The 15,348-nt window shown below is 36.3% G+C and overlaps 3 protein-coding genes and 1 long non-coding RNA gene across 6 annotated transcripts; 2 read left to right on the top strand and 2 right to left on the bottom strand.

Annotated features, from left to right (window-relative positions):
- Positions 1 to 250: 250 nt before the first annotated feature.
- Positions 251 to 821, top strand: LOC144549938 (uncharacterized). Its single transcript, XR_013509997.1, has 2 exons — positions 251 to 464; positions 496 to 821. It is a non-coding gene; the product is annotated as an uncharacterized LOC144549938 (long non-coding RNA).
- A 1,292-nt stretch (positions 822 to 2,113) lies between these two features.
- On the bottom strand, positions 2,114 to 3,714 carry LOC144547928 (uncharacterized). Its single transcript, XM_078296616.1, has one exon. The coding sequence runs from the start codon at positions 3,700 to 3,702 to the stop codon at positions 2,317 to 2,319; it is 1,386 nt and encodes a 461-aa protein (XP_078152742.1). The 5' UTR covers positions 3,703 to 3,714; the 3' UTR covers positions 2,114 to 2,316.
- Positions 3,715 to 6,084: 2,370 nt separating this feature from the next.
- Positions 6,085 to 12,658, top strand: LOC144574975 (uncharacterized). Of its 3 annotated transcripts, XM_078325088.1 has the most exons (11): positions 6,085 to 6,336; positions 7,005 to 7,085; positions 7,173 to 7,322; positions 9,120 to 9,236; positions 10,467 to 10,766; positions 10,923 to 10,992; positions 11,140 to 11,195; positions 11,731 to 11,806; positions 11,925 to 11,961; positions 12,045 to 12,159; positions 12,245 to 12,658. In XM_078325088.1, exons 5-11 carry the CDS (start codon positions 10,483 to 10,485, stop codon positions 12,414 to 12,416), a joined length of 810 nt encoding a protein of 269 aa, XP_078181214.1. In that variant the 5' UTR covers positions 6,085 to 6,336; positions 7,005 to 7,085; positions 7,173 to 7,322; positions 9,120 to 9,236; positions 10,467 to 10,482; the 3' UTR covers positions 12,417 to 12,658. The 3 variants fall into 3 exon arrangements, with proteins under 3 accessions (XP_078181214.1, XP_078181228.1, XP_078181220.1); XM_078325102.1 differs by lacking the exons at positions 6,085 to 6,336; positions 7,005 to 7,085; positions 7,173 to 7,322; positions 9,120 to 9,236 and adding an exon at positions 8,965 to 9,051; XM_078325094.1 differs by lacking the exons at positions 6,085 to 6,336; positions 7,005 to 7,085; positions 7,173 to 7,322; positions 9,120 to 9,236 and adding an exon at positions 10,286 to 10,305.
- A 672-nt stretch (positions 12,659 to 13,330) lies between these two features.
- LOC144549960 (cyclin-U2-1-like) lies at positions 13,331 to 14,373 on the bottom strand. Its single transcript, XM_078298509.1, has 2 exons — positions 13,863 to 14,373; positions 13,331 to 13,742 (listed from the first exon to the last, which is right to left on the bottom strand). The coding sequence occupies exons 1-2, from the start codon at positions 14,258 to 14,260 to the stop codon at positions 13,469 to 13,471; spliced, it is 672 nt and encodes a 223-aa protein (XP_078154635.1). The 5' UTR covers positions 14,261 to 14,373; the 3' UTR covers positions 13,331 to 13,468.
- Positions 14,374 to 15,348: the final 975 nt, after the last annotated feature.

The raw sequence follows: 15,348 nt of genomic DNA on the forward strand, positions 1-15,348 counted from the left end.
GCGTACTATTGATCACACTAAAAACTAAAAACTAAATTAAGGAATATTATCCAACTATTTTATCTTAAAATTTTCTATTACACTTTCTTTTACACTTATCTATTTTTACTTCTATGTACAAATGACATCATCCTTCTTGTATAGACTTTGACATACTAAATATCATTTAATTTATACAATAATCACTGTATGATTGCACAATCCAAGATGACCCTAGTGAACTGTATCAATTAACCATCTCGAAAACAAACCATTGGTCTTTCTTTGTAGAAACTGTAGAAAGAGTTGATCTAAATTGAAGTTCTAGGAACTTAAGTACCAAAGCTTAGAAAATGAAAAATTTGGTTAAATTCTTACACTTACATATGCTGGTCCTCACGAGCTTTCTAAACCAAAGATAAATAGAGAAGTGCGATAGTAACAATAACTAAAAGATAGTGTTTGAAAAGGGACTGGCATAAAAAGTTTAGGGCAAATAACCAGTTTTCCCAAAAGTTTATGTATTGGTTCAGAATTTTAACTAAAGAGTCATCTTTGTTCTTCTACTTTTCTTTCTTTGAGTCCTTAAAGCATGATATTATTAATTCGAATTTCAATCCTCGGCATCTTATTCTACATGGACAAGCTCATAGTTGATTATTGAGCCCCTTTTGCAGTTCTCACGAAGCAAATAGCAGGCTCTTCTAGGTTTCATGCTGGCACTGTTAGCTGATTAGTTTAGTGCATCGAGTATTGGAACTACTTGTGAGAGATCAAATTGGTTGGTGACGAGAATTTCAGAAGCAAATGTGGCAGAGATTGCAAGAATAAGATGGTTTCATTATTTGATCTAGGTTTAGAGCTTTTTTTGAGTGTGAAGATCACAAGAATAAGATAATTTCATGCAAAAAGTATTCATCAAGGAATTTCGATAATTTTGTAATTTTTTCTACCCTTTTAGCAACTACTAACAAATTTGAGTAGTATCACCAGTTCCTATGTACCGATGAAAGAACAAAACTACTATTTTTTTTGTATTTACCAAAAATATATAAAATATGCATCAGTTTCATTGTATTTAATTGTCAATTGTTCTGAATCTATGTATCAGTGTCATTTAGTAAATATTTAACTCAACCCAAAGTATGTACAAGTGAGGCAATTTTTTCTTATACATGCAATGTTAAACATGGAATAGGGTTTATGCATATTAAAGTTTCAGTATTAGATGTAACCAAGAGTTGTAAATGATAACATCTGAGTGCTTGTCAAATATTTGGTCCATGATTCAGGCCAAACAAAGGATGTATAGCTCAAGTGTTGTTAGTAGACACCTACTGTTCCTGTGCCGATGCGTGCTGTTTTCTCTGGTTTTCATTTCAACTTTTGCATGAGCGTACTATCTTCTTTGATAACGAAACATCAATAGTTGTTGTCTTGTAGCCGCTTTATGACAAGACATTTGCTAAATTTATACTGGTACTAGTGGAATCAACTTGACTGTTAAACCAACATCTAGACCAGATAGTGGCAAGTCCCTTCATCTCCTTGTGTGAGTCTTGACATTGAGGGAAAACAAAACATCTAAAATTAGTATGATCTTGAGAGCAAAATACAAGAACCTTATACCGGACTTGTCTGTTGTATATTTTATTTTGTTCCTGGCATGTCAGGCCAGTTGGTTGATCCTTTTTAGTGCTGACTTTAAAATAGAAGCAACCAAAGATTTGTTATGTTGTCACATTGCTTTACCTTATTTCAATGTAGTCAGGGGAGGTATATTTGTACTTGTCATTCCATACTCTATTTTTAGAGCTATCAATGACGATGTGCAACCATGTTTTCCCCGAAACAACTGCAAGGTAAATTTGTTGATTAGCTTGTCATGTGAGATTGGAGGTACATAATTGTATAATGGTAAATTACTCCAGGAGTAGTTTTTTTCTTTTCTTCTTCTTTTTTTAAAAAAAGAAAAAAAATTTCCTGATCCTTTGTAAATGTTTACCAACTGTTCTTTAATTCAGGCGTTCTATTTTTTATGACTTCATTCATGCCTCGTGGTACGTACATGCATCCCACAAAAATGAATTGTTTGATAAAAGATTAGAGGGATGAGATATTCAAATAAAATATAAGGTACAAGAGATCCCGCAGTGGCTATATATGTATCCACTTCTTGTGGCTTTACACTTAAGCAAAAATTGCTCATTTATATACCGATTACAAGTATATGGCACCTTCATAAATTCTACGAAAATAAAATTATTATACAAAGGATCAATTATATATCGTTAATTAATTCCATGTATAATGGATCAATTTATTGTAATTCACTAGCTAAGCTGGCACATTCGATCCGATCCCAACCCGAAGCCAACCATTGGGCCCCAAGTCAGCTAATCTATCATCACTCGGCTTTCTCTTCCTCTCATTCTTCACCTTCTTGCTATCAACCTCGTCTTCTATGACGACCACATTATTCGTCAGACTCACATTAACTAGACCTAAATCAAGCACCAACATGTTCGCCGAGCTAATTGTCGGTTGGACTGTAAGCGGTTCCTTTGGCTGGTCTTTGAAGAGATTGAGCATCTCAGTCGAGCCAGAGAAAACAGGAGCAACTATCCCTGCATGGCCAAGAGTGGTGACCTGTTTTTGGTAAGCCGACTGGTTGTTGTTCTGCACGAGCCAATGACAGCGCTTGTGGCCACCAAGTGCCTGTCCGGTGGGGAACAAGCGGTGGCAGATGGTGCACTCATGAATCTTCATTTTCTTCTTCCCTGCAGGCTCAGTTGTTGTGGTGTGTACGTGTTTTGACAATACAATTGCCATTGAGTTGTCTATCTCATTAGTAATATTATTTGTTGCATCAGTCCTGTACAATAGATCATTATTCGAATCTTCGGCAAGGCCATTTGCTAAGGAACAACCCTTCACCTTTCTATGGCTGGCGCGGTGGCCACCGAGTGCCTGGTGTGATGTGAAAACTTTGTTGCAAGACTTGCACTCGAACAACTTTCTATAACCCAAGCCTGGTTTTGGGTCTTTGACAGGTGTAGCAGCCGTCATCTGCTCCATGGATCGAAACCTGATTGGAGGTACCATTAGTGGTAACTTTAGCCTTGCTTGCTCCACAATTGCTGCTTCAACATGGCACGATGGCTCCAGTACTTCTTTTAACAGGGGTAGTGTCCATGGCTTGTGATATGTTAGTTCCTCGCGAGAAAGCATCACCAAACTCTGTGCAACTTCTTCATCTTCCGTCAAAGTGTATCCAGGCTTGAAGTGGGCCTGGTCCATGCAAGACTGCTTGCTCTGGCATCTGGAACCATCATTGATGATGTCACTCGATGATTGGTTAGTGAGGTCATGATCACTAGTCAGGATTGGATTCCATGAACCAAACATCGCATGGTGATTTCTGTAGCAACCCCCATTGGTGCGGAGTGCATACTTTAGCTTTGGAAGTCCGGCACCGGGATCAGATGAGTACAGGCCTGATCCGTCAGCTGAGTCGGTCGTTGTAAAGGTATCCTTCTCCTCTTCAATGTCCAAATCCTTTTGGATGCCATGGATACGCATGTGGCCTCCGAGTACACACCCACTTGCGAAGCCCTTGCCACAAACTCGGCAAATGTGGAGCTTCAATGAAGGCGGGTTGGGTCGGGGATCTATGGAGGCATAGTCATGATCAGGCTGGGATTGGTTGATAGCTATATCCATTAATTGTTAATTGTTAGGAGAAAGAGAGAGAAAGGAGAGGAATGCAATGAGAGGTAGTGGTGCATGAAAGAGCATGTGAAGGTTGGGAGAGATTAATTTGTAGAGGCAATTAGTGACAGTTGTGTAAAAACGGTGAGTTAACGGTTTGTGTGGTAGTGATTAGTCGAGACTAATTTGGGGATGATGAATTGTACTCGGTAGTACATGCACTTGTTAGAATTTTGTTACAAATAAACGCTTAATTTTAGCATGGTTGACCAATAATGAGCACATGGCGACAAAAGTGGCCTGAGAGTCCGGATCCTCTGCTTTGTGCCCATTACTCCCTCACTTATTTTAATGAGAAATTTAGATATATACCCATCATAACTTCTTAAATTAGATATTTCCCCATCCAAACTTCAAAATTAGTTATTTCCCCATCTAAAACCATTGAATTTATTAATATGCCCATTTCTGAATTTTTGTACTTAAATTACAGATTAATAATAATTAAAAGTTAAACTGACGATTTTACCCTTTTAAAATTTTGTATCGTCAAGTCCTCCGCCTGCCCTTAAAAAAAAAGTCCTCCGTCTCTCCTCTCTGTTTCTCTTCTCTCCTCTCTCTCCTCTCCTTTCCTCTCCTAATTAATGACAAGCAAGCAACAAACCTTGCCTTGCTGAATATTCTTTATAGCATTTAGTATAGAAGAGAAATCCTTAATCGGGTTATCCAAGTCCATCTTGTTATCTTCTTCAAAAACATGGGAGTGACAAATGTTTCCTGACCAATGCAATAGATGCTTGTATTGGTCAATTTTTATATTGTCTTTGTTTATTTTTTGGTTTCAGTGATGAAAAAATAGCAATAGACGCTTCCTTGGTTCGGCAATAATTGGCTGTGTTGCCTCTAAAGATTTGGCTTTTGCACAAACATAACTAAATGATAGTAATCTGAACTTCTCTGTCCAAAATTAATGGACCAAGACCTTTTAGCTGCAAATAAAAAATTTGCCATAGAAATATATTAAGTATGACGATTTTTGTAAGAGAATTGGTAACAGCTCGAGTTTGGATTGAATGTGTTCTGGATTGAGGGTTTGTCAATAATCACTGACAAGGGATTGAGTTTTGCTAAGAGATTGGAATTGAGTAACAAATTTTTCTAGCCATTGGTACCGATTAGTACCAGTGCTTTGTGTGCATTCTCACATGGATGTTTCATTTTCTGGTAAATCAAAGTATGTTTAGTCATTATTGAGTGTTGGATATTTTCTTGATTATCCTTCATATGTATGCTGAATGAATGTCTTCTTAATTTGGTGATTATTATTTGCTTTATTTTCAACCTTTTTAGGATGGGTTATTTTTTTGTTCTCTTTTGTTAATTGGCTCAATGAGGTCAGAACATATTCATGACTGGAGCCAGGGAGGCCGGAAAATATTCATCTCCTAAAAAAAGTACAAAAAATATATACATTGAAAATTATTTGTATCTTGCAAGAAAAAAAATAACCCCGGAATAATTCTTAAATAACTGTAATTCTGTAACCGTCAGTTACTCAGTTCTGATACCAGCACTATAACAGTAGTGTACCGGACAAACAAAAACATAGATTATTGGAGTACCAGTAAGGTTTTCTGAACAAAAAAAAATACTTGGGATCTCAATTTTTTTGTTAAATGTAATTTTTCTGAAGACTGTTGCAAGGCTTGAATGAAAACATTTTATGCACAATGTGAAATGGTGCTTTATCTCTAGCTGATGAGCTTTGTTGATCTTCCCAGTAAATGGGGAGCATTGTAACAGATTCAAATTCTTGAGGAATTTGTTCGTTTTGGCAATGCATACCCTTTGAAATAAAAAGAAACGCCAAGAATTGATGGCGTTTGTTGTTTTGATCCTCCCACTGACGGGCCCAGTCAAAGACTGCAGACATGATGACATCACGCTCGAAGAGAAACGGAGAGAAGAGGGCAAATATAAAATTTTAGAAGGGGGTAAAATAGTCATTTAACTTTTCATTATTATTGATATGTAATTTTTAGTAGAAAATAATCAGAAATGGGCATATTAATAAAATCAATGAGTTTAGATGGGTAAATAACTAATTTTTAAGTTTGAATGGGGAAATATCTAATTAAAAAAGTTTTGATGGGCATATATCTAAATTTCTCTATTTTAATTGTAACACCAATTCATCTTAATTTGGTTTCATATGACTTCCATTCCACTGCTATCTATTTTATATATATAAAGTTGGAAGGGTTGGGCACTGTTCGGTGTCATCTTCTCAGCCGTTAAAATTCGATCCAACGTATTGTGATAGATTCAGATCTGTTAGAGTTTCTTCTTTCGTTAATTCGTCTAGCTGAGCCCTCTTCTTCGTTCATTCCTTCAACCCTCCGTTTCGCCTCCGCCTCCGCCAGACCTAAACCCGCGCCTCCGCCTTTTGCCTAACCTAAACTTTTCCTTCTGCCCTCTCCTCTGTCTCTTCTCTTCTCTTCCGCCATCTCCTCTGTCTCTTCTCTTCTCTCCCGTCTCCGACCCGTCGCCAGTTGCTCCACCTTACGACGGCCTCTCTTTTCGTTTTGTTTGCTAATATTCCAGCTAGAAGGGAGGAAAGCAGTTCAGCGGTGCGCTCAAAATCAGGTTGGTAGATTTTCAAGATTTTTAGGTTTTTCAGAAATTAGATTCCTGCGTTTGGCATTGTAATTAGTTTTCTAGGTTTGTAGATTGTATGCTTTCAAACATATTTGTAAGTTTGAGCTAAAATTAGATTTGTACGTTTCTCAGAAATTTGATTTATATGTTCGTTCATTCATAAAATAGATTTCTGGGTTTGGGAGAAAATTGGCTCCATGTGTTATTGGGTTGAAGTCTGAACCACTTATTTGTTGAAAATTGAATGCCTTCTAAGGTTCACCTTTCTAGCGCAACTCAATTGTAAGAGTGTTGTAGGCTCATGTGTCCTTTGCAAATCATGTCATCAGGAATATCCAATTCCTTCTCAATTTCACCTTTCTTGCATATCCTATCTATAAGATCGATCTAAGTCTAAGACATTAGGCTTGAGATTTAATTAAGAGTCAATTGTTGTTCATTGCACAATTAGAGCTATTGTATAGTTCTTGCCTCTAGCTACCAATTCAGTCACAAACCACTTGTCTGATGAAATGTTATACCTTTATTGACAATATTTTTTTTATTTATTTTATCAAAAAACAATATGGCATGTCTTCATGCAGCATGTTTCTAATAGATGGTGTTGTATATCCTTGATTAATCTTAACTTTTTTTTTTTTTTCCTCTTTCTCTAGATAGTAGAGGTCAATATTTCTCAATCTATATATGAAGAGCAAGGCAGACAAATATATGCTGATAAGCTTTTGCAGTTGCAGGTGAAATAATTTGTAACCATATAAAGGAAAAAGAAACCAAGTGATTATATTCTAAGTTCTCCATATTGTTATCTATTATTTAAACAGGCAGAAAGGAGGTTAGACAACAGACAACTGAGGTCCCTCTCAAGTGAAGAATTAGTAGTGATTTACTTACTAAAAGGGAGAGAGAATATTTCAGCCATAACAAGACAAATGTTAGCAGTTGGTGAGATTTTGAAGTGCTAAAATTTGAAGGTGAGTACAAATTGCTATTGATTTGTGGTCTAGGATAGTTATATGATGTTGAACACATTGATATTCATGGGATTCATATTCTGAATTGTTAGAATTTTTTAGTAGGGTTGGATATACCCTTGGTGGTGACTAGCATAAAATGCAACTCCGACTTTGATTAGTATGAGATTAGTGGTAAGCACAATATGTTATTTTCTTGCCAAAACTGTTCCTATACTGTTTTTGGTATTATCACCTTGCCATCTTTTGTTGCACTAAAAGCTGTCTGAAAAACAATTGTTGATATTTACAAGATTAGTTTTTCATGTTCTATCTGAATTCTCCTTGCTTCTCCTCTCTTGGTACGATTTATGAAATCTATTAATAGCTCACCTTCGCTGCACAACTCATTCATGTTTTCGCATATCATATAAAATACAGAAATCATATATGTTGCCTTCTCAGTTTAACTTTTCTTTCCCTGCTCATTTATGGAAGTGTTATGCATCATTGTATTAATTTCATATCTTCTAGAATCATGCTCTTCATTGTCTTCTCAATTCTGTGATTGTTGCACATTTTAACTAGAATAATAGTGTGGGTCATGACATTAGTTTTTCCCATTTTGGAAACCATGGTATTAATTTCATATCTTCTACAATCATGTCCTTCAATGTCTTCTCAATTCTGTGTTTATTGCATAGTTTAATAAAAAAGAATGGTATGGGTCATGACATTATTTTTTTTTTTTTTTTTTTTTGGAAATCATGATAGTTGCATTTTGTTAGTTTTGTTAACAGATTGTCAGAAGTTTGTTAGATAGATATATTATAATTCCATATGTAAATCAGGATGTCTCCTTAGTATCTTCTCATGAACCTCTACTGTTTTCTTGCTTTTCATTATCTTACTGTACCTTATGCTTCTGTTGGTCCACTTCATGTTTTATGCATTTTCTCCTTCTATTCTGATTGTGCGAAGCATTGTTGTGTGAGCTTTGATACTGGATAGGAAAATCATTTGGCTTTCAACCCTACGTCTCCACCTTCACGTATCGTTTATGCTCTCCGTAAACCGTTTGCCTTTCTTAAACCTCTGCCTTCATGCCGCCTCTTCCTATTCTTCTTTGTCGCCTAACCTTTTCTCGTATATATATAATGCTTGCTTATAACTATTGTACAACTGCATGCTATAAATTAGGAGGCAAAGAGAAGCAAATTAAAAGCGGTCCGCCTCGGCCCCCATGAATTGAAGATTAAAACAGGCCATTAAATATTAAAATTTGGTAACCCGAGTACTTTACTTTTTTGGAAGCTGAATTGGACCGAGCTTAATTTGGAGAGAGCCCAAAATGTCATAGTGAGCCCAGTAAAGCCTAAATATGATAAGCTCGTCTCCTTCCTAGTTCCTAGTCCATCTCTTTTCTTTTCCAGATCTAAAACAAACTAAAGTACATCCCCTCTGAGGCTCTGCGCGCAATCTCTTCATCTCTCCTTGTCTCCCCTTCGTTGCGCCTATTCACTATTTGGGGCGCTGCCTCTCTCCAGTCCTGACTCGGCCCGTCTTCGCTTCCCGCATGTTATTGATTGTGAACCCATATTGGGCTATTTACACAGAGGAATGGAAAAAATAGCGGAAAACCGAACAATTATACAATATCTACCTTAGGCATTGCACCTCCTTCACTGTTGCCGTGAGCGGGGCAGAGTTGGAGTTAATACCAGCCCATTAGCAGGTCTACTATCTATTGGTACTGTCTTGAATTGCTAATTTTTTATGCTATGTCTTTAAATTGGATTTGTTTGGGATGGTATGCAGTGGCGAAGGTAGAGTGTAACGCCAGCCGCGCCTCTGTTCCGCCAGCCACCCAGCCTGCCTGTCAGCCTGTGCCCGCCGCTGCCGCTAACCCTAGCCGCCCACCTCTACTGCTGTTCGGTAAATCAAATTCCGAAATTTCTTGTTAATCTGATTCAGTTCTGCTTAGACATGAATTTCTTGTTAATTTCACAATTAAATGATTAGAATTGATTTTTAATCTGATTCAGTTCTGAAATTTCTTGTTAATTCAGTCTGATTCGGTCTACTTATTGGGTTTTTATTTTAATTGATATTGTTTCTTTTAGACAAGTGTTAACAATTGCAGGACCTGACTTGGCCATATTTAAGGACCATTAGGCTATTTTGGATTTATCAAAACAGTTTTTTGGGCATCAGCTATTATATAATTGCATATTGTATGCTAGTTATTATACCTTTTTAAAAAAATATTATACCATTCTTGTGTTGTGTACTATTGCTACATAGCTTATTTATAATTTACTATACTATTTGCAGTGTGAAATATTGGTTGTGCTAACTTGTTAGCTATACAGTGTTTTCTTTGTTATGAATCCTATAATCCTATTGTAGCCTTTTCTACTAATATACCACTGGCAGCTATTTGCTAGGAGATATTTATCAGGAATCTTAGTAAAGTTTGTAATGTTCGATGAGAAAGTAGAAGAAGAAAGAACAACAATCAAATTCTAACACAACACATAATATTCTAGCATTTACCAGAATCACTGATCTTTCTGATTGCCATGTTCATGGCATCTGCAACATAAATATTTCCCCCATCATCCATTGTCAGCCCCTTGTTAATTCAGTCTGATTCGGTCTACTTATTGGGTTATTGGGTTTTTGCTAATTCAGTTGGTTAGCATTAGAATTAGCATTAGAATTGGGTTATTGGGTTTTTAGAATTAGCATTAGAATTGAGTTACTGTCTACTTATTGGGTTATTGGGTTTTTATTGTCTACTCTTGGTTAGCATTAGAATTGCTTAGACTCTTGGTTATCATTTACCATTTGCTTACTGTCTAAAGCAAAAAATAATTTACAACAATTTATATAGTTATGCTTGCCTACCCTTGATTGAATTCCTAGCTTCGCCACTGCGCATAGCACCTTCTTCACTGTTGCAGTGAGCTGGGCAGCCCATTAGCAGGTCTACTGTCTATTGGTACTGTCTCGAATTGCTAATTGTTTATGCTATGTCTTAAAATTGGATTTGCTTGGGATGGTATGTCTTAAAAATTATGATATTACCGTCTATGGAATCAATTAATGTGATAATTACCTATGAAAATAACTGACAGTTATTTTCTAAATTATTTCCAATAGTGCATAAACACAACAAATGGATGAGGTCTCAGTGGCTGTAGAAAATCTGAAGAAAGAGTGGGATGAAACCGTTTCTCAATTGCAAGAAACAATCCGAGTGATTGAAAATTGTGGGAAATTTGGCAGAGGCACAGAGGAGGCAAATGCACTGCCTAGACTGAATGGAGCGGCTCAGGATGGGCTCGCTTCACTTCGATCAATGCAGTTCAGACTCGATTTGCTCGCGCAACAGCTGCCGACCATGGAGGAGGTACAGTCTGGTCAAGCTTTGGTGGAAATTTGGAAGGAACAGTACCACAAGTATGTGCTTTATTTCGCTACTTGTTTTTTCTTCGTAAAGTTTCATCTGGTAAAAGCTGGTTGACCTGAATTAACTAGCCCTGGTGCTGCCCAATCCAACCTGACGTATATATATATATATATATGTTAAACATATCGAATTTTGAATGACTGTAGGTTGCATATGGGGTTGAAAAATGCTAATTTTCAGGCCAAGGCAAATATCAAGAAAGCAGCTCAACAAGAGGTAATCAACTGTTATTTTCAAATATAGGAGGCTTTTTACAGTTTCAACCTTAAATTGAGTTGTACGCCTCAGTACTAAACATCCTGATGTCATTTAAATGGTTTGATGTCCTTGGAAATTATTTTATTTTTTGTATATCATGTATAGAGAGAGCTTCTTTTGGGAGGTGGTGAAGAGTCTACTGTTCGAAGGCGTAATTTACAGTATGTTATTTGCTTACTCTATTTTTTTTTTCTAATAGGATAGTTTATATTAACAACAACCTTATTATACAACCACGACAAATGGCTCACTCATTACCAAAAAAAAAATTGATATGTGGGCATGTTAATTATGATTTAGGTAGGCTGTTTGTCAAACTTGGTGCACTTTTAAACCTCATTTTTCATCCATCAAGCAATTTTTGAAATTAACAGTCTTCCTTAATTGGCATTTGATTGGTTATCAAATGATCCCCACATTGCACCAGATCCGATACACGATCATTCTGAATGCAGAACACGCCTTGATATAATTAATTGTCACTGTAGCAACTTTACCCACTGAACCCTATATCAGTACCACCAAATAACAACATTGCTTATTGTGATGTGGTCAGAGAAAATGTCTGTTTCTTGCTAAGCAAATTTATCAAATTATTACCCAATTGCCCCAAATTAGTTACTATTCCTGTTATTTGGATCTGCTACCTGTAGTTAAGGCTTGATGCTCAAATTTATACTCTTTATTTATTGGTAGGACAAAAGCTGGCATGACATCTGCTGCTGAAAGTATTACTGAGAGCCTACGTCGTACCCGTCAAATGATGGTTCAGGTAGTTATAGCAATAAGGAATTTACCCCAGTAGTTAATCTTGACACTAAATCATAATTAAAATATTTCAAGTTTCCATTTTATCTAATCTACATGTTCTTTTCATTGGGTTAATTCAGGAGGTAGAACGGACTGCAAGTACCTTGGCGACTTTTGGTATGTTTATAAACCTGCCAGTTGTGTTTTGTTGCCTATGATAGGTTTTCATGATTAACAATGTTTTCCTATGCAAAACTCAGACGAATCGGGCAACGTATTGAAAAAGGCTGAGAGTGAGTACAAAGGCCACCGATCTTTGCTGTCTCGCACACGTGGCTTGCTTTCTATTATGAAACGTCAGGATGTTATTGACAGGTGAAGTTTCTCTTCAAGTCTTAATGTTTAGAAGGAAATTTTTTTTTCTTTGTTATTTCTTTACTTTTTTATTTGGTGTATGCAGGATTATACTTGTACTAGGGTTTCTCATATTTGCAATGGTGGTGCTCTATGTGGTCTCAAAGAGAATTGGTGTATTGACATTACAGAGAAAAATTGTAGCTGCTATAAAATCAGGTTCAAATGTAGCACTGAACCAAGGTATTGCAGCACCAAATGTTAACGATGAACTCTGAATAAAGAAAATTGTCTCAAGTGTTTTTAGTTTTTTACAAGTTCAGTTGGCTGTTGGTAATTTTTTAACTCTGTATTTTGTGGATTAGTTTGATTAATACGGAGGCTGAGTCTTTGCAGTTGTAGTTATATAATATATATATAAACTAGAGAACTGTATGCTTTGAAAGTTGTGTATAGTTTTATACTTTATTTTGTTGTTAGCTCATTTGTATCAGTACATGGGGGGCACGTTTGATAATTTGTTTATTCATTAAGTATTTTTTTTTTCTGCTGGGAATACCTTTTCTTTGCGGACACGTTGGTCAACATGATCAAAATTAACTCTAATCGCTTATTCAAATCCCAGTGTCAATTGTTTGCTAATTAATCATGTTTGCTTGTTTGTTTAATTATTTATGTAGTGTATTTCGGTTGAAACTTCTCAATGTTTGCCGCATATATTCTCAACCCAACCTTGACAGCCCCTGTCAAGCTCTCAAAAAAATATATTCTAAACCCATCTAAATTAAAATGTAATTTGTGGATAAAGTATATTGCAGCTGGAACATTAAATTGGTGACAAGTAGTTGTGGTTGAATCTTGGTAACGACAATACACTATATAATAGGCAACAGTTGACTGTTATTCCTGCTCCAAAACACCAAGGTTTTATTTACTTTTCTCAATCTGAATAGACAACTGCAAATTTTAGTATTGAGATTAAATTATTTTGGTGCCACTTGGTTGTAATGGCGTACTTAAAATTCGTGCAAAAGATTTACGTTAAAGATCGCCCGTAAATCTTAATGGGCCGTGCAAATCTTAAAGCAAGTCTATTGACTTTGAGCAGATATCAGACCGAACTTGAACATCAAAATCTATTGGAGGCTTGGCTTTGGTGTTAATAAATTATTGTACATTTACATCTTCCATCTTCCTTCCCCAAATCAACCGTCACTGATTAAGGACTAATTGGGGCTGATCAATCATCAATCATTAATGGATATATCTCACTTTCCTCCTCTTGGTATTCGCCATTAATCAAGGATCTCAATCTAACAATAGCAGAGATTTAAAGCACTCTAGCTAATTGATTTTTGGATTCTGGTCTTTCTCTTTCTTTCGATGCTATCTCTACACCGTACATGTAATTTCTGAGGCACCTCTCGATTTGGTAACCTCCCCCAAAACTCACCTCTCTTTCTAAATGAGAGCAGTAACTCTCAAAAACACTTGGGCTAACATTTAGCCTAAAACCCATCAAAAATAGAAATTTTATTTCCAAACTGTTCACTTCTTCTGTGCTTAACCCCCCAGCTTTTGCGAAATATGAATTGCAGTAGTTCCTGAAATTTTTTTCAAACAGAAATCAAATTAGATTTGTAATTCGTACAGAAGGAAGAAGTAATCAAGGACTGTTCCATTGATTGCATAGAAAACTAAATTAATTAGTAGAAATTACTTACAAGTCCTCTACAAATTTGGAAGCAACCATGATAGAGATTGTGAGAAGGCGGTGCACATTAGTGGAGACAATGTGCAAACCCTGATTGAATTGACAAAGGCGATCCATGTAGACATATGCCACAACATACACTGGTGGCGCCACATGTGCATACCGAAAAACCCTCTCGAGAAACGACTGGATGCTCATGTCTAAAACCCTGCAATTATGAAATGCCACTGCAACTACTACATCCTTGGAATCACCATTGGTAGCCATGCCTCCTCCTCTTTCATTTCTAGAGATTGTTCTCTCCAGGAGAGAGGCGAGAACTGAGATGACAAGTGGTGGTGCGGTTGCGGTTCTGTCTTCTTGGTTTGTAAAGCTGTAGAGATCAGACTTTAGTGTTTTTGGAGACATTGTAGTAAGAGAGGAAGGGAGGAACGGAGAATGAAATTGTGGCTTAAAAATGGAGTGCGTTGGTTGGTTAGTGATGGGTCGATTACTATTAAGGGTAGGGTTTGTTGAGAATGAATGAATGAATGAGAGGTGACAATGACATAGCATAATAGCATAGCATACAGGGAAGAAGAGAAGATGCAAAGAAACATCAGCTTTATTTTTTATTTAATTTAATTTTATTATTTTATCAAGGAAAGCGGACAAATTGATGGGAAGTTTTCCCACGCAACGCCTTCCATTTGGTATTTCATTGATTCATCGTTTAATTGTAATTTATTGGTTTTGTGCGAGCATGTACCTCCTTCATTATTATTATTATTATGGTTTTGTGCGAGCATGTACCAGATTTATTTCCCTCTTTACAAACCTCTTTTGTAAGCTTGGTTTATAATTTAAATTTTTTGAAGGAGTTCAGAAGTCATTATTGTATTTCATGTAGTGTAGGAATTGAATGACAGACATGGTCCATATATTGTGTGCATAGGATAGGTACTTGTTGTGGTCCTGCTAGCAGATCGAGGCAATATACCATGCATGAAGCATGTACATTCATATCAACCCTTCATCTCTGCAATAAAATTCAAACTTTTTATAATTGATATGGAATATTATTATATATCTGGCAAGTTGCAAAAACCCGACATCGAATTAAATGGCCATGCAAGCACATAATATTCAATAAATAATGTTCAAAGTTGAACATCCGAAGGTTATGTTCACATGCACTGATGCACATAAACTAAGTTATACATGGGACAGATATTTTATCAACTATTAAAGTGCCAAAAATGTAGCAAGGCTTATTGATTTATATAGTAATAGTTTAAACAGAGAATATTATTTGTAATCAGATGTATAAAGGAGCCTACAGAAAATGTCATGACCCATCGCTATCAGACACTGAGACAGAACTGGCAATTAATTTATTTCTCAGTCACACATTATTTTAAATATGCAAATTTGAGAACACCAACTACGTATTATGGGATTGCTTATTCACTGTAGTAGGTTGTAAACGAGTGGAGTCGAATTAAGTTATGATTTAG

Source organism: Carex rostrata, chromosome 2 (assembly GCF_964058835.1).
Source record: "Carex rostrata chromosome 2, lpCarRost1.2, whole genome shotgun sequence".
Taxonomy (NCBI): domain Eukaryota; kingdom Viridiplantae; phylum Streptophyta; class Magnoliopsida; order Poales; family Cyperaceae; genus Carex; species Carex rostrata.

What these genes read in the sequence shown, in the direction of transcription:
- LOC144574975 (XM_078325088.1), top strand. Translation starts at nt 10,483, where the DNA reads ATGGATGAGGTCTCAGTGGCTGTAGAAAATCTGAAGAAAGAGTGGGAT. An exon ending in AAGTACCTTGGCGACTTTTG is followed by an intron (nt 11,962 to 12,044) that starts GTATGTTTATAA and finishes TGCAAAACTCAG; the next exon opens with ACGAATCGGGCAACGTATTG. An exon ending in CGTCAGGATGTTATTGACAG is followed by an intron (nt 12,160 to 12,244) that starts GTGAAGTTTCTC and finishes TGGTGTATGCAG; the next exon opens with GATTATACTTGTACTAGGGT.
- LOC144549960 (XM_078298509.1), bottom strand. Translation starts at nt 14,260, where the DNA reads ATGTCTCCAAAAACACTAAAGTCTGATCTCTACAGCTTTACAAACCAA. An exon ending in TCCAAATTTGTAGAGGACTT is followed by an intron (nt 13,743 to 13,862) that starts GTAAGTAATTTC and finishes AAAAAATTTCAG; the next exon opens with GAACTACTGCAATTCATATT.
- LOC144547928 (XM_078296616.1), bottom strand. Translation starts at nt 3,702, where the DNA reads ATGGATATAGCTATCAACCAATCCCAGCCTGATCATGACTATGCCTCC.